Source organism: Osmerus mordax, chromosome 9, assembly GCF_038355195.1.
Source record: "Osmerus mordax isolate fOsmMor3 chromosome 9, fOsmMor3.pri, whole genome shotgun sequence".
In the NCBI taxonomy this organism is placed as follows: domain Eukaryota; kingdom Metazoa; phylum Chordata; class Actinopteri; order Osmeriformes; family Osmeridae; genus Osmerus; species Osmerus mordax.
In genome coordinates, this window is record NC_090058.1 from 6,316,895 (window position 1) to 6,342,289 (window position 25,395).

General features: G+C 44.3%; 1 protein-coding gene across 1 annotated transcript; it reads left to right on the top strand.

Moving 5' to 3' along the window:
* Positions 1 to 24,835, top strand: stac (SH3 and cysteine rich domain). Its single transcript, XM_067243731.1, has 13 exons — positions 1 to 108; positions 3,132 to 3,253; positions 3,332 to 3,486; positions 9,594 to 9,694; positions 13,624 to 13,705; positions 14,028 to 14,134; positions 15,836 to 15,917; positions 16,465 to 16,516; positions 19,040 to 19,063; positions 20,421 to 20,507; positions 22,842 to 22,893; positions 23,674 to 23,811; positions 24,472 to 24,835. The coding sequence occupies exons 1-13, from the start codon at positions 1 to 3 to the stop codon at positions 24,568 to 24,570; spliced, it is 1,209 nt and encodes a 402-aa protein (XP_067099832.1). The 3' UTR covers positions 24,571 to 24,835.
* The last annotated feature ends 560 nt before the right edge of the window (positions 24,836 to 25,395 follow it).

Sequence of the window (25,395 nt, forward strand, 5' to 3'; positions counted from 1 at the left end):
ATGATTCCGCCAGGCAACATGCAGGACGAGAGTTTTGGGAATGAAAACCAGCGGGACCAGAACGACATACCTCAGTCACCGGCAATAAGCATCAGTCAGGAAACGAAGGTACTTAGGTTTACCTCACTTTTCATAGATAAACCTAAAGACATTGCTATACAAATGTGCAAATATGGTGATGGAAAATTCCTCCTCTTTAAATAGTAATATGCGTCATAACCTCAATTCTAAATCTAAAATACTTAAAACATTTATATTAAATTAACCTGTCAGTCTGCACTGGTAAAGTTTTGGGATGTCAGACTGAGAAAAAAGGCAATAGTCTTTTAACTTTTCATAGATTCAAACACGGATATTCTTATGTTTTATTGCCTGTTGCACATTCTGTAATTGGTTTGGTATATTCTTTGATATTTAATAGTGCAGTGTAGGCCTATTTGCATTCAAATAACGATGTTTTTGTTGTTGCCACCTTTCTTAATAATAAGTAGCCAAATACAGATACATTTAAAACAAATGGGAACAAATAAATTGTAAAGTAGATGATTGTGGTAAGTTTCCAGATGTGTTAGGGTTAGTCACTACATGATACAAATGTCTGTCACTACCAATATGTTCAGTCACTAAAGTGCTTTAAACAGGGGAACTTTTATACATTTGATGCATGGAGCTCTCTCCATGCTGCTGGTTGTGTATTTAAAAGGTGTTCAGGGTTGCCATGGGCATTTTGTCTCTTTCAGTGGTCCATCTATCTAGGTCAGCCCTAGTCTAAAGTACTACAATTAGAAGTAAAATATCGGTCAGGTCACCATGGTCATACATTATGTTTTCAGATGACTACTTTCCCTTCCTCCCTCAAAGCCTCTCTACGTAAGCAGGAGAATTCAGATACGCCTCACAGCTCTCATAAATGACAAATCCACCAAACTTGATAGAAACCACTTCAGATTTTCCATCTTCTTTTTTCTGGCAGACAGTCAAGCCCAGTTACACCAGCGATGGCAAGTGAAATGTATTTCCTTTCATTGTAGTGTTGAACATTTCTCATGTGCACACCTCAGTGCTCTTAGTCAAAGCTGTGTGGGAGGTGAGAGGGCTTGTGACAGGTAGTTAAAACAAGTAGTCTGCAGTAGATGTTGGATGCAGGCGGATTTCTGGACCTTCTTTCAGTCCTCAGAGAAAAGATCACTCAGCTGTGACTGAGATATGTTTTATAATTCAATTTCTTTCATTTTTTTTGTTGGTAAAGACCCATAAATAACAGTAATTATGTTGCTCCAATAGCCTAATAGATCATTAAAAGAAGTTTGGTCTCAACCTTCTGATTAAGAACGTTTTACAGAGAAAAGTGGCATTCTAAAACTCTTTAATATAAAATATCACCCTAAGGTGTTCGAGGAAATAAGCTTTTAGTGTGCATCTTTTGGATACCCATTAGCCTCACTCTGTGCTTTAAGGGGACAATTTATCAACTTCCATGAAGCTTTAGCTCCTAAAAAAGAACTGAAAAGGGCATACTGTAACAACAGATTTTAACATCAGTGATGACTAGGAACTAGGTGTATTCTTGTATTATGTCCATGTCTAAATTAAGCCTGTTTAAATATAGTATATATCCAACATATACATGTATTGTATATAAGTCATGCACATCTGATTCAGCCGTATGTTTTCGCTAACACCTTATGTACTGTGTAGCAGGAGCTTTGTTGTTTGTGCATACATACAGCCTTGAGGAAGGCAGCAGTTCCTCCTACTTTACTATTTAGATGAAGTATGTATTTAGTGTATTTAGTGCCCTCACACATATAATCTTCCCTTGATGCATGTAACATTAGGAGATGCTGTAAACACATTTTCCACCACTGTAAAGGACAGACCTTAGAAAAGCAATTGTAGCCTATTCAATGGCAGTATTTTCCCCATCGCAAAAGGCTCTTTTACAACCTCTCTTTTAAAAAGTCAGTCTCACATTTCCATAGTGTGTGTGCGTGAGCGTTTGTTGGGATGGGTGGGTGGAAGGGTGCCTGATTGATTGTTTCCAGATGGACCAGTGTGATCGATAGGTCTCATCACACACGCACAAACTCACACACACATGCAAACAATGGTGCAGTAATAACGGATCTGCCTTTTTGACCAAAGCTGAAAATAACCTCCTGGTCCATCCCATGTTTTGGTCCCTATTCCAGACACATTTCCCTCATCAGCAATGGTTCATAATGGGCCTGAATCCCTCCAGTCTGACTATTACTCACCGTTATTCATAAATAAATGTTCTTCAATTGGTTGCAGTGAGACCTAAACATAGATAGAAGCCATAAAATGATAATATACATTTGTTTCATTTAGTCAGGAGTACGATAGAGATAGCTGGATTTTCTTTTAGTCGAGAAAAAGTCCTTTTTGGGAGGAGGTGTAGAAGCTGTTCCCTGCTCCCTGCAGAGGGATTACACATTATGTTTTATGAGTAATGAGGCTGATTGAGGTTGAGGTGTTGAATTGCTACTCAGCGTGGTGCAGACAGCGCCTGGACATCTTCCACCCAGAGGAAACTACAGAACCTATTACCTTTCCATGTAGGGGATCGTCAGGGATGCACACTGGAAAACAGCAGACAGCCTTTAGCTGTGGTTATTTCCCTGGCCCCCCAACAGGCCCTAGAAATAGCCTAGACTTGTCGCTTGGAATGAAGAGCAATGAGAGGAACATCTGCATCGTTGTCTTTCTAAATGTGAGGTTGAACCTGAATGGAGAGCCACTGAGTAAAAACATTATTTCCTGGTAAATAATGATTAAAAAATTGATTAGTTTGATGACAGACTACAGTAGATTGAGGGTGTACTACAGCATCCCTGGACCCAGTTAAGTCAGTTGAAACCTCAAAGCTAACTTACCCATTTTATCACAACCAGCATTAATGTATACTCCTACGTCCAAGTGAATCAACTCCCTCCCTCCCTCCCTCCCTCCCTCCCTCCCTCCCTCCCTCCCTCCCTCCCTCCCTCCCTCCCTCCCTCCCTCCCTCCCTCCCTCCCTCCCTCCCTCCCTCCCTCCCTCCCTGCCTCCCTCCCTCCCTCCCTCCCTCCCTCCCTGCCTCCTTCTCCCCCTCTTACCTCCCTCTCTCTCAGTTACAGAGAATGAAGCGCTCCCTGTCCTTCAAGACCAAGACCATGCGCAGTAAAAGTGCAGACAACTTCTTCCAGAGGAACAGTGACAACAAGCTCCAGACTGAGCTGCTCTCAGACGCCAGCAACAGCACGGGCCACCTATCGGGCTGTGGGGTAGTCTCCCTGTCAGCCCACCCGGTCGCAACCAATCTGTCCATCCCCCCTGTGCCCCCCCCCATCCCCTCGGCCCCGCCACCCTCCTCGGTCCGCACGCCGTTGCGCAACGGCCTCGAGGTCGACGCGTCGGGACACAGCTTCATGGAGCACATCTTCAAGAAGCCCACCTTCTGTGACGTCTGCAATCACATGATCGTAGGTAATGGAAATCCTCTCAGCAACTTTTTCATTTTCCCTTTCATGTCTTTTCCTATGTGGCATACATAAAAAGACAAACACTAGGTCATCTCCAGAGATGTTGTCCTGGGATCACTCCCAGTTCTGTTCACCTCATCACTCTCATCCCTTGTTGTTCAATGACGGGTTAGAACCGACAGTCTCGCAGTCTCCCTCCCTGTATCCTCACAGTCCCTTCAGGTCCAGAGTAACAGCAATCTTGACATATCTAACTACTTAACACCTAGACCCCGAGCCTGACCAAGTTGTTAGCTTCACTGTGAATCAGGTCGGGGGGCCCTCGAGCCTCCGTCTACCATTCTGAGCCCTCGCCTCCAGTCCCCCAAACACAGGCTCCACTTCTCCTGACCGGCTACTATGGCCAGCCCCCCTTGTCAGGCAGGAGTAGGGTGGGATCATAGGGAGATTATGTAACTCTCTCCTGGCAGAATTTGAACCTGGGTCGTCCGTTCCATCTGCTCAGCTGGAGCTATTGCAGCTTTTCTGCCGGCTGAAGAGACAGAACTGTGATTAATTTAATAAGCAAGGAAACCAGGTAGGTAGGTGGGTAGGTACATTATAACGGAGCGAGAGAGGTAGGGAGGTGGGTAGGCAAGTTAGACAGGAGGGAGAGAGTTAGGTAGGTAAGTAAGTTCAAAGGGAGGGAGGTAGGTAGGTAGGTAACTTAGAAGGGAGGGAAAGAGGTAGGTAGTTGGGTAGGTTGGAAGGGAGGTGTTTGTGTGCCTTGAAGTATTTGAGAGATTGAGAGCCACACATTTGATTAATTGGAAGGTATTTTGCTAACTAAAATATCTTTGGTGAAACACTTCAGATTGAATGATGTAAGATTTTGTATTTTTTATGTAAGCCCTCACGTGTCTTTAGGGGTAAGCCAGTGGGTCTTTGACTGCAGCGATAGTTAGTGTGGTGTGGGCAGGCCCTAGTGCCTGGAGGCCTCATGAAGAGGGATGCTATGCTTCCCTCCATCCGTCCAGCGGTAATGAGAATCTGTGTGACGGTCAGGACCTACACCCCTGCTGGACCACTCGACAAATGAGAGAGATAGCCAGAAGAGATTGGAAATGTGTTTCTGTGCCAGTATGTACATGTATGTGTATCTGTGTGTGCGTGTATGAGTGTATATGTCTGTGTGTGTGTGTGTGTGTGTGTGTGTGCATGTATGAGTGTGTATATGTGTGTCGGAAGAGAAGATATCAATTTCTTTAATGAGCCTCGGAGTAGAGAGAATTTGGCTGGGGTGCTCTCCAGATGTCTCTGTCGAACTCTGAGTCATGGAGGAGAACAGCAGCACACAGGAGCAGACACACAGCAGCTGCTGACAGAGAAATCACAGACAGGTCTGACACAACAGCCTACAGAAGACTCCAAGACCAAGTCAGGTAGCAGGGAGGGTATAGCTCAGTGGTTAGAGCATTTGCCTGCTGATCAAGAGGTTGCAGGTTGAAATTCCCTGTGCCGCATGCCACTTTCAAACGCTGCGATGGTAAATCCTCCAAGTAATGTTGGTGTAGTTTGCCTCGCAGGCTTGAAACAGACGATTGCGAAGAAAATAAGCTTTGACCAATGATGTTTTCTCTGAAAGTCTTAATTGACTTAAGGGCTTGGCGTTTCACAAATGTAGCCTTGGACACAAAACGGAGGAGCATGCTGCAGATTAGGCTGCATAAAAATCTTCTGATTGAGGCCAGGGTGATACTCTGTTATCGATTACAGCCCCAGAAAAAAAAATTTATACAGACATGTCTACCTTTCCCTCTGTAGTGAATGAGAAATGTATCAGAGGGTGGAAAGTAATTTACAGAGTTGAAAAGAGGTTATTAATCCTGGTCTGAAAGTCTTACAGAACAACTAAACATGAAGAATGTTCTCAAAGTCTTTACGTAGCGGAGTGTGTTTTTGTGTGTAGGTGTCCGTGTGTTGGGACAGCCTACATATATTTATGCAGCATAGAAAGGATATACAATATATGGAGATATTATTCAATCAGAATGTTCAAAGCCACGCCATTTAAGAGCCCAGAAGTCTAAAAATGATTGTGACAGGAAACCTTGACCTTATAAAGCAGAACATGTAAATGTCTGTGTCCTATGCTATGCCACATACATAACAGCAACAGCAGTAACTTACCAATGCCTTTTTACCAATCAATTTAATCTTCCTTCGGAGACTTAGATCCCTCATCTAAAGGAAGAGATGAAAGTCAGTTGCTGATGTAATTGGTTTCGTAATGATCCAGATGTTGGAGAAGAGATTACAGGCTGACTGACAGATACGGTCCCTGACTGACAGATCACCGCATGTGCAGACTTAGTAGCAGTTCTGATCCTCAGTCCTGCAGTGTAGCAGTGTCATGTCCCAGACAGCTGAGGTCATAGGTCACAATGGTAAGTCATCATTACTTGCCAAATAGGACATAGATGTGCAGTACACATCTATGTGAATTTAAGAGAGTATTTAAAGAGATAGTATGTAGACTAAACGAGACTACTAATAACAAATTACTCTCTAACTCGTTTGAGGTATACACTGTAAGTCAATGTCACATTTCTACTCAGCCATGTTGGTGTTGTCTGTGTTAACACTAAGACAGTTTTCCAACAGATGGTTTATCTATAATGATGTGTTTGTATATTAGCTGAGGTGCCATACAAATATGCTATTGTTCCCAGTACCAAGTATCATTAAAAGGAAGTGAGTGGGTGTCTTTCCCCCTGCAGTGTAAAATAAAGTCTTATCCAATTGGCAGAGAAAACGAATTAAAGTTCCTTGATAAACCCTAGTCAGCAGCTCAGGTCAGTGTTCAGAAGTGATGAAGAGGAGCGGAAGGAGAAGGGGGAGTAACCTTGGTCCTGATGAAGGTCATTTACACAGGAAATTAGATAATAGAGACAGGAAACAGTGCTCAGTGGATCAATACGTCTCATTGTAGGTGGAGTGTTTTGGTGTGCATGTGTTTGTGAAAGAGAGATGATGAGGAATTGTAAACAAAATGAGGAAGTGGGGAAGTTGTCAAAGAGAGCAAGAAAGGAAAAAGGAGAACAAATGTGTGAAATGGGGAGAACGAGAGAGGGAGAGAGATCAAGTGCGCAAAGAGAATGAGGGAGGGTTTGGCAGTTGTCCAAACTATTACTGCTGTGTAAAAGAAAAATTAGCAGTTAAGGTTTCCAGGCCAAGAGAGAGAATGCCACAAAGAGGGGTATAAGTGCCATCATCATCCTTTTCCCTGCTGTTAATAGGTCCGGGCATGTTTTTCTCCATCTCGACCAGCCACTCTCCACCCCATATCACGTCCCACTGAAAGGGCAGAGAGGCTGGCATTTTCAGATGGTGGAGTCTGGATGAATGGGCGCCATGGTTCATTCTTCCAGCGGCAGTCATTTAAACCAAATGACTGCACCCCTTACCCAGGTTCACATCGCTCCTCCACCTTACTGCTCCAAGTCTGTGGGCCATTTAGACCCTCTCACTCTAGCATTTATTGAAGTCTTCTAGCTTGTTACCTTCAGAATAATAAAGTAGTGTTCGGCTGAGTTTTAGTTTGGAACTGAAAGAAGAGGCGGTCTAGCTAGTCGAGCTGAAATGTTTACTTTTGCATTTATTCATTCAGCAGTAGCTTTCATCCAAAGCAATGCACAAACAGTGAATATGGGATGTACAGCAGATGATCAGGGACCAGAAGTGCACAGTTCTAGCAATATTTCACTGGTTAGTGCCAAGAAACGGTCTGTATTTAATACCAGGCACAGAAACCTGTCTGTCAGGTGACGGATGGATCAGGTCTATCTCTTCTGTACACTTTCTAGTGCAACAGCTGTTGTTTTGTTATTGTTGTTAGTGTATCTTTGTTGCTGTCTTTCTCTGTGTCCCTATCAACTGCTCCTGTTGTTTGTTAATGAGATGTGTTAAAGCGGTATGTGTCACAACAGAAGGTTATGAGGTCCAGGTTTGCCCTCCCTGGTTTCAGTGTCTGACCACACCACTCTGAAGGCAATCGGTACCTCGGTCACAAGGCTGTAATTACTCTGCGTAGTCACACAGCACTGAAAGAGCAACAGTTACTTTTTCCTGTCTACAACTGTCTACAAAGGGACCGGGTGTCTGGTCAGAGTAATCTTCTGTATCAGTATCACACTCTCACCCCTCACCAAGAGCCTGACCCCTGACCTTGATTCCTCTCTTCATAATAACATGATGAGACATGCCCACCCCTGCATGGCCTCATTGGTAAACAAACACGACAACCTGATGGCCTTTTCAGACAAGGCTTGCCTGTTGAACACTTCATGTGTGCGCCTATGCACATGACCCCCTGGGGCCTAAAGAGACACGTGCTCATTGATTATTCAATAAAGGCCTGGGAGCAGATGTAGATTCCCTTCACAATAATAAGAAATTAGTGCAGAGCTAACTGGTGATATTTATTATGGTAGAGCAGAAGCATGTAGAACCATCTGCCTGTACCATTGCTGTTTTTTAACACTGCCGCAACTTGGTTAAGGTATCCAGTTTCAACTTGTATGGAGTAATACAAATAATACTGTTAGCAATACATTAGACTTGTACAGCGCTTTTATAAATAGCTCTAAAATCATTTAATAATGACATGTATACATGGGACAAGTAAACTAGGTAGTTAAAAACTCAAAGAATCATGGAAGTTGAGGGAGGGAGAGAAGGAAAGGAGATAAACGGGTGAATGTTCGCTTGAAAAGTTGGGTTTGGGCTTGTTTGAATGAAGGCCGGGTGGTCAAATGTGGCTGGGGACAGCGTTCCAGAGGAAGGGTGCAACAACTGAGAAGGCCCTATCACCCCAGGTTAGGAACTTGGTCCTGGTGGTTTTCAGTGTGGTTGCATCCACAGATCTGAGGCATGAGTAGGGGTGTGGTGGAGGAGGTCAGAGAGGTAGGAAGGGACCAGGTTATTTATTATTTTGTAGGTGGTAAGTAGTATTTTTAAGTAGGTCCTATATTTAGAGTAGAGGATTTGTGGTTAATGTCATGAACCGACTGCACTGATCTACCATGTTCAATCCCAAGATGTGAATGAACTGTACCTTTGATTGACCCAAGAGGGACATTGACCTTGACCAGTGTGGTCCCGAGGGAAAATGGTGGAAAATAAATCTGAACACGGGCCAGGAAAATTGTTGCTCCCTCTCATCCTTTCTCTTCCTCCTTCCTCTTCTCTTTACTAATCAACTCTCCTCTCCCTTCATTAGGATTTGGCAGTCAGTCAGAAAGATGGTGCCGAGCATCTGTTATCACCTCCCCCTCTACCCCTATCCCCCGCATCCCTCCATCACCTCATCTCCCCCATCCCGCCCCTATCCTCACCACCCACCTGCCTTCCCTACCCAAAAGACTTGCTCTCTCCGTGCTCACAAACACAGTTTTGCATGACTTCCAAATGCAATTAAACCTGATTCATTTTCATTTACTTTCAACGTCTGTGACTCATATATGGATGTGTGATATGTACACAAAGCCAGGAGGGATTCTGCTGCTCAAGGGGATTCTGTCTGAATACAAAGAAAGAAAAGAAAGAAAGAACAAATGAAAGGAAAATGAAAGAAAGAAAGTTTGAGTCCAATCTATGCCAAATCAAAAATTTGGGGGGGGGCTGTTTAAAAAAAAAGAACAGCAGGATGGTTGAGGACACTGGGGCCCTCTCTGAGGCAGAAAGGTCAAATTGGTTCCTTCCTGTTTGGGTTATGAGTATTCTGTATGAGACACAAAGGGATTGTGGATCATCCTGGTCTCCTGAGAGGTCAAGGAGAAGGATGGGCTTGGTAGAGACTGGCAGCTGTGTGAGGGGGGCTGTAATGACTGAATAATGATTATTACTAAAGTGTTCCTTTTACCTTTCTTCCACATCTCTCCAGGCGGGTTAAGCTGTGTGTCTGAACTGAAATGTGTGACATTTGAAAGAGAACAAGAATAGATATATTCGGTGTCTACGTCGCTTTCCTGGAGTAGTTAACTAAATCAACTGACATCCTGTGTTTCTGTGTGTGTGTGCCTGTGTTCTCGCTGACAGGTACCACAGCCAAGCACGTGGTGTTTCTGGCAGGGAACACGGCAAAGCACGGCCTCCGCTGCAAGGCCTGCAAGATGAGCATCCACCACAAGTGTGAGAACGGCGTTGGAATCCAGCGCTGCATGGGAAAACTGGTGAGACCCACGCTGACCATCACTATCCTCTCCCATCAGTCATCATTACGACCAATAGGATCAATATCATTCACAATATCAGACGCTCGCCTAATAGGCATCAGTGCTATTCGTACTGCTTCACGGTGGCAGATGTCCTCATTCAGCTCACTCAGGCTCATCGTTTGGACACTGCGGATGCAAAGGAAATTATCCTTAAGGCACACGCGAAAACATACTCACGCACACAGATACACACGTATGATCTGGCAAGTCGTGGTTCCCACCTCCCGCTGCGCTGGCACGCAGGATGCTTTAAACAGGGTCAATATTGAGCGCACACAGAGGCTGATGATGACCACACACAGACATTTCAAAGTTATTAGATACTGTGTATGCTCTTTTGAAAAGGTGCCTGTGCACTTGGATGAACGATGATTACACCAGAATTCCGCGGCTTAGTTTACAGTACCAGCCGCACTGCCTTTGATGTGAGAGATAACAGTGGTATACAACGCAGACAGAGAACATGGCAGGTCTCATTTTAGCCCGGCGCAAGTTCTCCTCTCCACCTCTCCTCTTCCACCTCTCCCTCTTTACCTCTCCTCTTCTCCTGTTTTCTACCTCACCTCATATCTACCTCTCCTCTACCTCTCCTCCTGTCTCCCTCTCCTTCCTTTCGCCTCTCCGCTCTACCTCTTCTCCTTTACCTTCCATACTCTTCTTCTTTCCACCCCCCCCCCCCCCCCCCGCCCCTGTGTGTTACTCAGTGATGATGAGGATTAGGAGCAATTTATCACCTCTCCCTCTCAAGAGTGTGAACTGGGGGGTGGCATATTAATGAAGCCGTGCAGGCTTGTGATTGTCCAGTTGTTTCAGAGGTGGGTGGGGTGTGTTCGTTGATGATGGCGGTTGCCGGTGGTGCCAAGATTCATCCGTCATTATTTGCCTCCCACACGCCGTCTAACCGAACGTCCCATACGGAAAATAGAGAGTGGGGGTTTGGGAGGACTGGGTGGGTGGACTGAATGTATGAATCAATGAAACAGTGTGGGACCTTCTGGTTCTCCTGTCACTCCTGTGACAGGTGTCCCTGGGAATGACAGGGACTGGCCAGGGGTACATTGTGTGATAGCTGGCAATACTTCTGAGACAACAGGAATAGCTGGGAACAGTGCCGATTTTAGACTCTTTTTAGGGGTGCTCAAGCACACGTAAATTTCATCTCAGCACCCCTAAAAACAATAATAATAAAAAATTACAAAAATTAAAAATTATGAATTATTATTTTCTTAAATACGCTTTCATGCTCTAACGTAAGAGTTTGCAAATGTGTCTGTTAGTGACAGATGACAAACAATTACAGGTTCAAAGGGCTTTAAACAGGTTTAATATCCAGTGTCGCCATGCACCTTTAAGAAGAGGAGAAGAAGTAGGTAGTTCATTTCATGGCGCAGATGTCACATTTTCATTGGGGGCTGAGCCCCCCTAAAGGTCTGACCCTAGAAATCGCCCCTGGCTGGGAATCTTGTTAAATACAAAAGCTGTACGTGAGGTTTGAAAAAAAACTGAATGGGAATGTTTGGAAAAGACATGAAGGGGAAGGAGCTTGTTCTTGTTCAGCCCATCCATGAGAATAACATCATTTTCTCTCTCTTTCTCTTTATAACAGAGGGTTTATGGAGGAGCTGTGCAGAGATTGGATCAGCTTTCAGGAGTGGAAAATTAGGTTGAGGGGTGACGCTTAAAAAGAGAATTATTCCCTGTAGATTAGGACTAAATTAAAGTACCTCTAAATTTAGATGGCTGTATTTCTTGAATCCTGCTTATTTCTCTTGGCGAGAGGATTTGGTCAAAGACAAAAAAGCGGACTCTGGCATTATGAAATGAGCCGCAACTTGGAGACATATGAGACTAAAAAACATAGTGCAGCAGCATTCAAACCATGCAACACAAGTGGGTAGTTAAAAAGCTACATGATTTACAGCTGCGTGATTCACAACTCTCTGAGAACATAATAGTTCTACATGGAACTTTTTGTAACCTTGGAAGAATCCTCTGGAAAACAGTTGAAAGTTGAATGAAAAAGTTCCATCTACTTTAGAACCCTAAGGTTTCACATACAGTATTACCTCTTTCAGCTTTGTTAGGTGCTGTTTGGAACCCTAAATTGTTCTCAGTGTTTGCCAATGGAAATATATGGAGCTTTACAGACCTTAAAAAAGGGTTCTGTATGGAATAGTTATTCAGAGGGGACAATTCTTTGTTTTCATAACTTGATGTCAATGCGAAAATAATTCAGATACTGTTTATTATTGCTATTTTCAAGTTCCAAACATAATACCATACAAACCGCAGAACACTAGGCACCACTGCCATCACTCATACTGACTTAAACCTCTGTCTTGTTGTAAAAACCAATCTCAGTGGCTGAACCAGCCATCACGGTCGCACAACAAACGTGTCTCTCCTAACCTTTCCCGTAATGAGCTCTCCTCTGACGGTCTAACATCGCAGGATTTGAGGGGTGCTTATGGAGCTCAAGGGTTTCTTAATTTAGCTTCTCATCATGAGTCGTGGCAATTGGAGAATTAATCAAAGCAGATTAGCGATGCAGATTGCACCAACCCTTTCATTGATTACTGCAAATGTAAACAAACTTGACAAAGTCTGAAGAGCTCCTGTGTGTCTGTACAGTATATATGATGAGACACCTGTGCTAATTGCAAATCTCATGAATCCAAACCCAGAAATTAAACATGGACATGAAACACACAAATATATCAGCCAGGATACTGTACAGCATGGACAATATAAAACACCCTTTTTTACATAAAATCAGCATTAAAGTAAATTCAGCCAAGAAAATGATGAATACGACACTCAGAGTGTTTGTTTTTGTAGTGATCCTGCATGTTGAGTTCAGCTCTCGCCTGGTTTATATTCTGTTTACAGTTTATGAGGTTAAAGGCTTTTCTTCCAGTGGTCTTGTCTCTTAATAGAATCAAATGAGAGTGAGTGGAGAGATGGGTTCTGAATCATGTTTAGGATTTAAGTTTATTTTGAACCGTAGGCCAGACAGGGAAAACACATGACACGACACATCACAGTTAGACAAAATGTAATCACCAACATCTGGATGTCCTGTGCTCATACAACCTTAATGGACATTATGTAACTGTACAGATAGTATACAGATAGTTTACAGCCATTCCCTTTAAAGCCCATCTAGTTGGTTGTTCCAAATCAATTTACTTCAACACACACACGCAATACACACGCACACACAGACATTACACAACTTCACAACTTCAACAACTAAGTTCCTGAAGGATTCATCTACTCCTGATCCTACAGTAACACTCTTCATTGCTTAAGCATCCTTACACAGTGCAGATATCACGGAACACTGCTGTGCTTGTTTCATGTCACTTTCCAGGTTGTTCAAGAAACCAGTGTTATCTCTTATACGTGGCACCAGTGTAGAAAATAATGTTGAAATGGCCAGGAGGAAAATTGAGTCTACCATGGCCATTTGTTCAACGAAACCCTGTTGCAGTATCGGCTTGCAGAATGCAGTTCCATACAGACACCCAGGCCACTACTGTTGTCCATGTGTGGAAATGAGTAGAGAGAGAAACAAGGTCATGTAGGGATGTTAATGTGGTGTTTGTGGGAGTGTGTATTGATCATTCAGTCTGTGTAACTCCTCTCACCCCCTTTTTCCCATCTCTGTCTCTCTCTGTTCCCCTCTCTCTCCCTATTTCTTTTTCACCACCTCCACTATTTCTATCTTCGTCGGTCTCTCTCTGTCTTTGCCGCTTTCTCTCTCTATCTTTGCCGCTTTCTCTCTTTATCTTTGCCTCTTTCGCTTTCTCTGTCTCTCTCTTTCTCTCCCTCTCTGCTCCTCCCTCTCTCTCTCCACCCCCCTCCCTCTGTTCCCTCCGCAGCCTAAGGGTTTTCGTCGCTACTACAGCTCCCCACTGCTCATCCAGGAACAGTTTGGCTGCATTAAGGAAGTCATGCCCATTGGTAAGGACTTTTCTCTCTGCTGTCTCCCTCACACATTCTCATTCCTACTTATTATTGCTCCACAGAATTTCTAGAATGATTGACAAAAGGGTACACTACCAACACTATACAATATTGTATGATTTTGCATATTTAAATCAAAGACACCTAACATGAATACATAGATTGTAAAATTATGCTTCAATTACAAATATTCAATAACCATTAGGATAAACAAAGGTTTTTTGGCAACCGTTTTAAACTGTTACTTAGTAAGAGCATCATGGTTTTACATGATGGATGGATGTAAATGTTTATTTTCCATGATGCCATGTCCCTGCAGCTTGTGGCAGTAAGGTGGACCCAGTGTACGAAGCTCTGAGGTTTGGGACATCTCTGGCACAGAAGAACAAGAGACCCAGCGGATCAGAATCACCCCACAGAAACTCTGTAAGGACCAACGATCAGTCACTTCTTTTGGGTGAACTATCCCTTTAACTGGTCTTAATCTCACCGTCAAGATTGTTTTTGATCACATGGAAATCAGTGTTTGCCAAGCAGGCTTGGTTTTGGGTTAGAGAAACCCTTTTCAATACAGTGGCCACGTTTGATTGGTCTTGTCCTGTGTGAAGGTGTTGGGTTGGGATTAGGGTTGGGTTGAGACTCGTGACTGTTATGCTGGAAAAGTGGTCACTCAGTCTGTGTCCCTGCTCCCTCCTCCAGACCCAGCTAGAGAGCATTTCACCCCAGACAGGACACCCCGGCCTGGGTGGTCTGAACACGACCAAGAAAGGCAGTCTCAGTCTGCTCAGGGAGATGTTGAGGGGACAGGAACACACTGCCATCCTGGCCCTGAGATATACTGCTCAGAGCCCAGGGGCCCGTTCTCCGTACGTCGCTTATTACATCCAAGATCAAATGACACATCCAAGATGACATCATCTTGCTTATCATGATCTGGCTAATTCGGTTCTTCGAACACACTTGTTGTTTATGATTAGTATAGCTGGATTGAGTTATACGTTGGTCTAAAAGGGGGTATGTATCGATAGTAGAAACCTTGATCAGCAACGCTGCTATTGGCTGCTCACATAAGTCTATGGCTGCTCACCGTGGCCAAAATGAGCGCCCTGTTTTTTCCGCAACAGAGCCAACAGAGCAACAGCTTGCTCGAAGGTTACTCCGAATTTGAAGATTTTATCAGAACGCCAGGGAAAACCTCCTGCAAAATCCAAGAAAGAGGGCTGGCAAAAAGTAGCAGACCAAATTAAATGTAGAGGAGTGACGCGTTTTATCGCATATTACAGTAAGCTAGGCCTATGTTTTTTTTATTTTCATACTTTCATATTTTCATTTATCATCTTTAATGTCATATGATGTGGTTTCAACAAATGTATTGTGTAAATGACACCCTCACAAAAAAACGACCTTCTGCAACAGGTTCCTGTAGTAAAAACGGGAAAGACATGTCTGTGACAGACTTCCTGTATCACCTCTGCTTGTAAAGCCTCAATCTAATCGTGTTTACATAAAATAAACCTGCTCCCAAGCAGGTTTAAGTTTACGGACCTGTTGCTATGACAGCAAGTCCAGGATGAGCTTCGAAGAACCGAACAATCCAAGATAATGACAAATCGTCAACAATCAAATCCAGCTAACTGAGTTAGTGACGTACGGAGAACGGGCCCCTGCTCTTTAAATGGGAGGGATGCGCTCCGAGAACGTAAACACCTCAGCCCCCATCACTGCTTATCAGACTCCATCACATAGAAACGGGATCTGAGGCTTGAATCAGTCCTTCCCTCAACAGGACACCTCAGAGAACAACTGCCAAGAGCAGTTGTTCTGGAGTGGCTGTGCTATACTGCAGGCTTGCACTCTACACAGGGACAATGTGACCACAGCGAGGTTTCCGATAATGGTTACTGACTGCTGTTACTACTCTGTGAACGTTTGGCTGCAAGTAAAAAATACGTGATCAAGACATTCTAAATGCTTGAACTGCGTAAACCATACAGTATATGTTAATGAAATAAGCTCAATGGAACACCGCTCTATTTGTTTATCAATAGACACATGGTATGCTATGTTATGGTATATTATGGTGTGTTTAATGATCCGTTTATTTATGCTTTGTGTGTGTGTGTGTAGACAAGTGACTTGGCCCAGGTACCAGAGGAGGCCACAGCACACAGTAGCCGGCACGAACTCACCAGGAAACACAGCGATGATGGTGAGGAGAGTGTGTGTGTCAGGACACAATGCAGTGTTGTTCATCCAATCATGCAGCACACAGAGAGATTGTATCGGTGCACACTGAGACATACGCCGTATTGACATCTCTCTGGTTCAAAGTGTTCTGATGACAGAACTGTGTTCTGTAGGGAACACTCTCTGTTTGTGCTGGCTTCGTCTCCAGGATCTTCACTATCGTGTCAGTCAGAAACATTCTCTCGAGGTTTACATAGATGATGAATACATATCAAAGAGAACCAGACCCAGAAGGAAAAGAGATATCAAACCCATGTGGTGCTCTACTTCTCATATGCAGCCTGTGTGCACTGGTCTCTCTCCTCCCATATGGAGACACCAGTACCAGACAGGGGGAAACTATCACCAATCCGTTTTGACTGTCTCCTTATGGCTTTAGTGCTTTTCGTATTACGTAAGAACCCCAAGGACTGACAGGGTTCAGTCAAATCTGTTGTTGTATTGATTATCAAAGTGTTATTTTCAAATGTTTCAGTTGTGTTTAATAAATGTTTCTTTTTTTGTTGCAGTTTTCTCAGATGTGGAGAACGGCACAGAACATTACCATCTACCAGAGAGGAGGCCAGAGGAGTCTCCGGTGAGAAGCTCAACACTCATTACATGAACCATATTCAAGAAAGGAAATGTATTCACAATGTACAGTAAATCATCGATTCACTATTACTATTCAATGTATTATTAACACGCAGCGACCACCTCTATAAACACTTCTTTAACTATTCACGCCACTGAAAAGCTAGCTCTACAATCCTTGCTCCACCAAGCTGGTCCATATTGTGTGCATTAGTGATCACTCAAATAACTTGGGTGGTATTTATACTGAGGAGTGAGTTTTAACCATTTAATCGGTTACACTTCACTCACAAAGTGCAAATATACTGTGGAGCAGGTTTAGGGACTAAGCCAGTGAATGAGAGGTCGATTCCATGATATACCTCTCCTTCTTTGTGAGACGGCCTGGTGTTTTCATATGCTTGCAAGGTTGGCAGAGCAGAACACACAAGCATAAATAAAGATTCCTTTGATTATAACACTGCTTCATGACAACACAAATGACCTGGGTGGCGAGCCTCCTCGTCTATAGACAGCCCCTTTGTCTTGACCATGCTCTTTTATGACCCTGAGAAAACGCAATGAGCACACCGCAGCCAAATAAAACACCGGTATAAATACTGCCAGCGTCAACTGACAAATCATCTCGACTTCTGATATGGAAATGGAAAACGCTGACTCTTCGCGTTTGTTAAGTTTGTCAGCTCAGTCTGGTCCGCATCAGCAGTCTACACACTTCTTGGACAACTTTACTCTTAACTCTTTGGTGCATCCAAAACTTCTTGGTGTGAAGTTTTCAGGAGTTTGTTTACAGCAGTGTTGGAAGACTGTGGATATAGAGTTCAGGGATGGGGAAGGTGAAGGGTTGTTTTGGTGTGAGAGCTTGTAAGTATTCTCTTTACTATACTGGCTAGCTGACCAATCTACTCTGCTATCCTGAGGACTGATCCTGAACCAGATTCTAGTGTGTGTTCATCAGCAGGCTACACTTGGCCTGACTCCATCCCTGCTGAATTTCCCATGAGTTAGAGGCAAAGGCCTTGTCTCTCTGCCTCTGCCCTCTCCCTCTAGTCCTGACTTGGTCTCTCTCTCCCTCAGACTCTTCCTCTGGTCCTGCCCTGGTCTCTCTTGCTCCCTCTGGCTATGCCCTTGTCTCTCATGCTCCCTCTGGCCATGCCCTGGTCTCTCTTGCCCCCTCTGGTCCTGCCCTGGTCTCTCTTGCTCCCTCTGGTCATGCCCTGGTCTCTCTTGCTCCCTCTGGTCCTGCCCTGGTCTCTCTTGCTCCCTCTAGTCCTGCCCTGGTCTCTCTTCCTCCCTCTGGTCCTGCCCTGGTCTCTCTTGCTCCCTCTGGTCCTGCCCTGGTCTCTCTTGCTCCCTCTGGCCATGCCCTGGTCTCTCTTGCTCCCTCTGGTCCTGCCCTGGTCTCTCTTGCTCCCTCTGGTCCTGCCCTGGTCTCTCTTGCTCCCTCTAGTCCTGCCCTGGTCTCTCTTCCTCCCTCTGGTCCTGCCCTGGTCTCTCTTGCTCCCTCTGGTCCTGCCCTGGTCTCTCTTGCTCCCTCTGGCCATGCCCTGGTCTCTCTTGCTCCCTCTGGTCCTGCCCTGGTCTCTCTTGCTCCCTCTGGTCCTGCCCTGGTCTCTCTTGCTCCCTCTGGCCATGCCCTGGTCTCTCTTGCTCCCTCTGGTCCTGCCCTGGTCTCTCTTGCTCCCTCTGGTCCTGCCCTGGTCTCTCTTGCTCCCTCTGGTCCTGCCCTGGTCACTTTGCCTCTTTTCATTCCACTCCCTAAGCCACAGGCACACACGGATAGCACCAGGTTCTGACCCCGGTGGTGTTTATATATCCAGCTCTGCTCTGTGCAATATTTAGTTCCTACGTGCTGCTCTGACTCTCTGTACATAATTCATGGCTACGTCTCGGTGGAAATTGGCCAAGTATTGCAAACTCAATATCAGCTCAAAGAGTGAAATAATGAATGTTTCATGGCAAAATTCCGGACAGAGACCAGTTTGAGCCTCTCTTTTTGTGCTGTCAGTGTGGTATACTATAGTAGTGTGAAGAACTTAAAAGTGTTCCTTATTGGCCATCTTATTTACATGTATTTATAAATAGTCCTACTTGTTTATCCTTAATGTCAACTTCGGAAAGTAACACAAGCACAGAAAAAGTGCAAATAAGAAAGATACACAACAAATGTAAGGGCATACTGTAAACACATGCACACAGATATAAACACAAAAACACACACACTAATCTCTGGCTTCTATCTCCTGAGGTCAGCTATATCTGAGACATTTCAAGTGTGTTCGCAGGCAGTCTTATCTTCCTGGGCCAAGCACTGCTGGAGGGAGGCTGTTTGTCTGCCTGAAGCCAGACAGACAGGCAGGCATGTAGACAGAGAAGCAGAAAACAGGCAACAAACCAGACAGGCAGGCAACTAAACAGACAGATAGACAAACAGACAGACAGACAGACAGACAGAGAAACAGGCAGAAAGACAGACAGACTGTGAAATGGACTCAGGGTAATGAACTGAAGAATAAACCATATGCTCCACAGGGGGCTCACATGCTGCCTGAAGAGGCGGCTTCTCTCTGAAGGAGAGCTACAAACACACACACAGACACACACACAAACAGACATACACACAAACACACACAGACAGAAACACACTCAGACACACCAATCACACACGGACTGCCTCTTGATTCTTTAAAATTAGTAATTGTCTCAGCCAACACCTCTTCTAAAATGTCCAGATGTCTTCTGTAATGAAAAAGCTATTAATAAAATAAAATAAAAAATACATTCTAAAGCTTGCAACTCTTCAAATAATTTCTAGATTATTTCTAAAAAGCTTTGATTTAGATATCCACCATACAAGACCAAACACTCTCTATTTCTCTCTCTTTCTCTCTTTTACTCTCTTACCCATTTGCTCTCTCTATCTGTCAAACACAGGGATTAAAGTGGATGCCCTTGTAGAGATATTATCCTGCTGTAATAGATAATGGATAGTCTATGGTCGGCTGTGAATGTGTGGATGTGTGAGTGTGTGGATGTGTGTGTGTGTGTGGATGACTCACCCTGGGCCACAAGAACAGTTAGCCTTGTGCATCCCATCAGACAAAGCAGCCACTATCCCTCCTGTTAGAGGAATAGAGGCCATCTTGTATAGTGGCTACTCAGGACACTCCATCATGGTAGCATCTACCGTAGCGTCAATGAAACAGACTTTAGGGTTTTATTTCTTTAGGATTTCTTCCTAAATAGATGCATGCAAATGACATTGACACATGTCAAAATACATCTACCACAGTTTCTTCAACTACATCTCAGTGTAGTTGGAGGTCAGTGTTCTGGAGATGATTGTGACAGAGTGGGAAAGTGCCTGAAGGTGTGAGTGCATGCAGTCAGACGGAGACACCAAAATATCTGTTAATTGTGTTAACACCTCTTCAACAACATCCTCTCTCCCTCTCTTCCACCCTCGCGTTCTCCCTCTTAATTTCCGGGGTTTATATTCTAATGAAAACAGAGTCTTCTGAGGCTTTGTCTCCCACTCATTATTGTGATAAAAGTTCTCCAGAAACTTCCGCAGGTTGCTCAGGCAGAACCTGAGCAAGTCTCCTTCTGTCTATCCAGACAATGGACGGCTGGATATTTGATTGTAAATAATACCCGTATAACGTCATGATAATTACTGTATAGTAAAATTGAGGTTGTTAGTGTATAAATTACTGTATAATGTACTATATAAAATGAACTAAAAGTTAACTTTAACATTGACATTAGGAATGTTGTGTTCTTATCTCTACAGTGTTTTTCACCTCTGTACTGTGATGAATGTACTGTAGTAACTGTACGCTTGTGTGTGTGTGTGCTTGCATGCGTGTGTGTGTTTGCTACAGGAGCGTAGGCATCTGAGAAAGGACGTCCTGCAACTCAACACCTATGTGGCCTTGTACACATTCACTCCACAGGAGAGTCAGGACCTGGAGATGAGGTCAGTGGCAATCAGTACACACACACACATCATGACACACACACACACACACCCACACACACACACACACACACACACTCTCACACACACGTACAGTACACACGCACATGCATATTCAAACTGTAAACAGCACACACAAACACACATTGACAGTACTGTTCACAGGCATACAGACAGTACATGCACATACACATTTGTACTGTACACTAGTCAGGTGTTACAATAGACGGGTAAGAGTCAGTCAGAAAGCGCACCAGACAGAGCTTAACGCTATAAGCTGCTGTCAAACAAACAGCAAAAAAACTGTCTCACACTTCTGCAGTGTCTATCACCATCTGCGGGACTGCACCGGTCAAACAGTTCTATCTGCTGCAGCCAAATAAAGGCTGTGTTTGACTTTTCTCTGTCAGCCCTGGACGGTGGATTGGTTTTTAATGGCCATAGTCTGACTGTTTCCTGCTCGTTTCTCTGTAAAGGTTTAGTGATAGCAGCAATCACCTCAGACTCTCCTTGAATACAGAACACACACTGTGTGTTTACCTGCAGCGATAAGCAGGCAGGCATAAGCTGAATGTTGCAGTCACTGGAGAATAGATATCCTGTCTTTGTCAGTGTCCTCTCTAATACCTACCTTTGTTATTCATGATAATCTGATTGTCTTCTGTTTTTGTGTGGTGTGTTTGTGTGTCTGTATAGTAAGTGTGTGTATGTGTGTGTGTGTGTGTGTGTGTGTGTGTGTGTGTGTGTTTGTTTGTGTGTGTGTGCATGCACCAATGTGGCAGAAATAGAAACAGTAAAGAATAGAAGAGAAAGAGACATTTCCATAACCTTGGGGGCTTGATGCCAGTGATGTCACATCAAGGATAGATGATGACCAGATAGACGCAGAGGAGCAGGTTCACCTGTGTTCAGACCATTTTATAATCTTTCAAAGACTGCCATCTTCCCCATTATCTGATGGTGTGCAGTCAGGACTTTTTTTATTGGACTTGAAAATCAGACTGAGAGAACAGAACATTTGTTTTCTGTCTGAACAGCCCTTGGGCCTAACTATCCATTTTGTTCATCTTCCTCTCACTAACCCAGGCAGACCTTGGACCAGGACCATGCAATGTCTCTGCTGTCAACCGCTTCATCTTCCTCTCTCCTCGTCTCTCGTCCACTTCCACTCTCCTCCTCCACCCTCCTCCTTCCCCTACTTCTCCTTTGTTTGCCTCTCTTCTCTTCCTCTCTTCACTTCCTCTTCCAATATAATTCTCATCCTCCTCCCTATATTTCCTCCTGCCATCTCCCCTTCCTGGTCCTCCTTTCTCCTCTTCCTCATCCTCCTCTTCCCCCCCTTGATCTTTCTCCTTTATCTGCACACTGTCTTCAGTTACCTTCACTTCATCTGATATTCATTGACAGTCACAGTAGGAGTCCAGTCATCAGACACCTCCTGGACAGTTACAGATGCATCTTTTAAAGCCTGTCTAAGAAAATCCTTGTCTCAAGGTCTCACATTATGCCTGTAATCAATCACCAGACAGCCTAAAAAAAATCAGTAAAGGAAAAAATAACAAATAATAACTACTTATAAAAGAGTGCTGGATGTTTGAAGCTGGGAAATCAGGCTTGAAATTACATTCTGGCTGTAGTTCCATTATTCTTAGTTACACTCTTATGGTAATGAATTCAGTTACACTCTTATGGTAATGAGTTACGTACTACAGCAGTGGTAAATGAATTACCACTAGGATGGCTCACAATAGGCTCAACATCTTAAACATGTTTGAAGATATGCTCTTGCCTTGAACCTTTTTCATTACCATAATTCAGTATGTTCTGCATGTCAGGCTTTGTTTCTTAGTTTAAAGGGCATTCAATATTTCCATTCTTATTTCTACTCTTTGGCAAAGAAAGTTAAACAGCACCTTTCAGTGTAGCATTGCACTAATCATGTCCAATATATTTTCATTAAGGCCTCATTTGCTGTAAGGAGACATTCGCTGTGTCTCCATGAGTCACGCAGAGTATTCCCAGCAACAGATTCTTAATTGGCTCACCAGAGGAATGACAGGAAACACACCAGCACCTGAATCACACTTCTGCCAGCCACTCACTGATTCTCATTGGTCTAAAATACCCTGAGGCTTTGAATGGATGCCAGTCATGACACATGAGATGAACTCGCTTGAGGACGCAAAGGGCCTTGGGTTTTCCCGTAACAAGTGTGGTCTGAACAGGAAAGGCCTGCAACCCTTAGCACAGCTTATTGGCTCTTTACATGAGTCAGGAAGTGAGAACATATGTCTTATGGTTTTTCTTGTTCTCTTCTGCTCTTGTCCTCTGCAGTCCTGGTGACAGGATCGTACTGGCAGATGACTCCAACGACGACTGGTGGAAGGTACGCTTGTCAGAGATGTACTGCAGTTGTGCAGTCATGCAATCAGCCATATCGTTGTGTGTTATCATCAAACAACCAATAATCAAGCCATCACCTGCCATTAATAGCATTATCAACACTTCTAGACCCTGTATTTGTTAGATCAGGCAGTAGGCTTTAAAATGACCAGTTGTGGATGTAGCAAGTTGTAAACACAAATAGCCACGTTGGGTCTGCATTGAGGAAAACCAGGTGAGAGATTCAGAGCGATATATTGTAGGAGGAAGACAGCAAGCAGTGGGACTGAGACGGGCGACAGACAAATGTGGGAGGCTGGTGAGGCTCTGGGGGCGCTGAGGGGGTAGAGGGGGGCTGGGCTGAGCCAGCGTCTCTCTCTATCAGACCACAAACAGACTCATACATCTCCACAACCATTGATGTTGTCGCTGACAGATTAGGTGGAAATACAGCGGGGCCGGGGGGGCCCATCTGGGCTGCTTGGACACCAGAGCACACCCGATGCTTTTGTTTCAAAAGACAGGAAGCTGATTTAGCATGTACGCCTCAGTCGTGCATTATATATAGGTGCTACAAATGATAAAGGTGACTGCCTTACGCAGCATCTGCTCGACCTCTTCGCCGCTACGCTCGTTTGTTCTGTGGATGTGATCATGGGAAATGGGAACGCAACTCATCACGGTGAATGTTGGGGTAAAAGCATCTGCTAAATGAATAATAATTTGAATAAATAAATGTAACAGGTTATTGGTTTCCTGTCTCATCTCTGGACTGCTCTACCAGGGCTTCATCGAGGACAGGGTCGGCTTCTTCCCATCATCCTTTGCTCAGCAGGTTCGGGTGGGGGATCGAGTATTCAGGTGCACCCGGACGTTCATCGGCTGTAAGGAGCAGGGTCAGATCACCTTGAAGGAAGGACAGGTACCCAATAAGTCTTATTAGCCTCAGAATGACTACACACATAACCATGAAGGTGATTTGCAGGAAATGTACTGCACATCCGTTAAGCCCTAGACCCTCTCATGTCGACCATGCCTCTACAGCAGTCAGACACTCACACGCTCCACCTCCTCCTCTTCTCATCGATTCCCGCTGGCCGCGCACATCTCCACAGACTTCCTCCCCAGAACATTCACATCAAAGGCTTGACCTGAGCTGGCCAATCGAGAGTCCCTTCTACACAGTAACCATGGCATTCTGGTTTTGGCATAGCAAATGGCTTTCCCAGTTCTGATCCGTCTCCCTCGGTCTCCCCCTCAATGCTATGTGGGTGTTTGTGCATTCTGGGGAGAGATGAGGCCAGTAACCCCAATAGAGATGCAGTCAAATACTTTGAAGTTCAGTCCATAACCTCAGACAAGCCTCTCAGTTTTTTTCCAGTCACACAAACACAAACAACATCAGCTTGAAGCTGTCCCTGAACATACATACACACACATGCATACACACACACACACACAAAGGTTACTCATGAGCATTATTGATATGATTCTGGATGGTCAGCGGCTAATTTGATTTAATGTGGACAGAAAAAAGATATTCTTAATCTTGACAGGCTCTTGTTTTATCTTGGTCCCCCAGATTTGTGTGAGCAGTGAGGATGAGCATGGTGGCTTCATCTGTGTAGCCAGTGGAAAGAAGAGAGGCTACGTCCCCTGTGATGTCCTGGAAAACATCTGAGAGAGAATCAAAGAGTGACGGAGAGGCAGAGAGAGAGAAAAAGAAGTGAAGAGAAAGAGAAAGAGAGAGATGGGTGGATGGCAGGAGAAAGAGAGGGGGAGAGACAGTCCTTAGATTCATAGTATTGGTGACTCTGATTCTCGCTAAGTTCAGATGCCAGACTTGATTGCGCCTTCAGCTTCAAAATGGCCACCTGAATCCATGGAGGGAATTCACTGCTGAACTGTGAACGCCCCTGCCGCTGCCCCTGGAAGGACCCAGCTCAGCCCAGGACTGGAGACCCTCCACATCCCCTTCTGTTCAAGAACACAGATCCTGAGACTCATAAGCTGCCAGTCGAGCTCGTGGGGAGAGAGAGTGGGTTTGATGAATAATGGGATGTGGTTAGATTTTTCAGTTGTCTTGTTTATTTGTTTTTGTCATATGAAGGACTGCTTTGGTTTCTTTCAAGGATGTTGTTTGGCAGTTCCGGCGACAATAATATGCATGATTGGAGTTGTGTGTAAGTGCGTTTTTGCTTCCACTCTGATAGAAAGCATAGAGAAATCTAGTTTTGTTTACATGTTTTTCATCGAAGATATTATTTTCTGTGACTGGTATGGTTCTGCCTCCTTGTTTAGCCTACATCCCTCAAATTTGCCTACACAGATTATTCTCTGAGACAACACCACGTAACTAATTATTATTGCTGTTCATACAATCGAAATTCTTGACAGTAGCACTTGCTGTAACAAACATTAGTAGCTTTTCTTAAATACATGTTTTGTCATACAATACCTCCCCACCAAGATTTAGTGCAGCCTGCAGGGCAGTTACCGCCTGTTC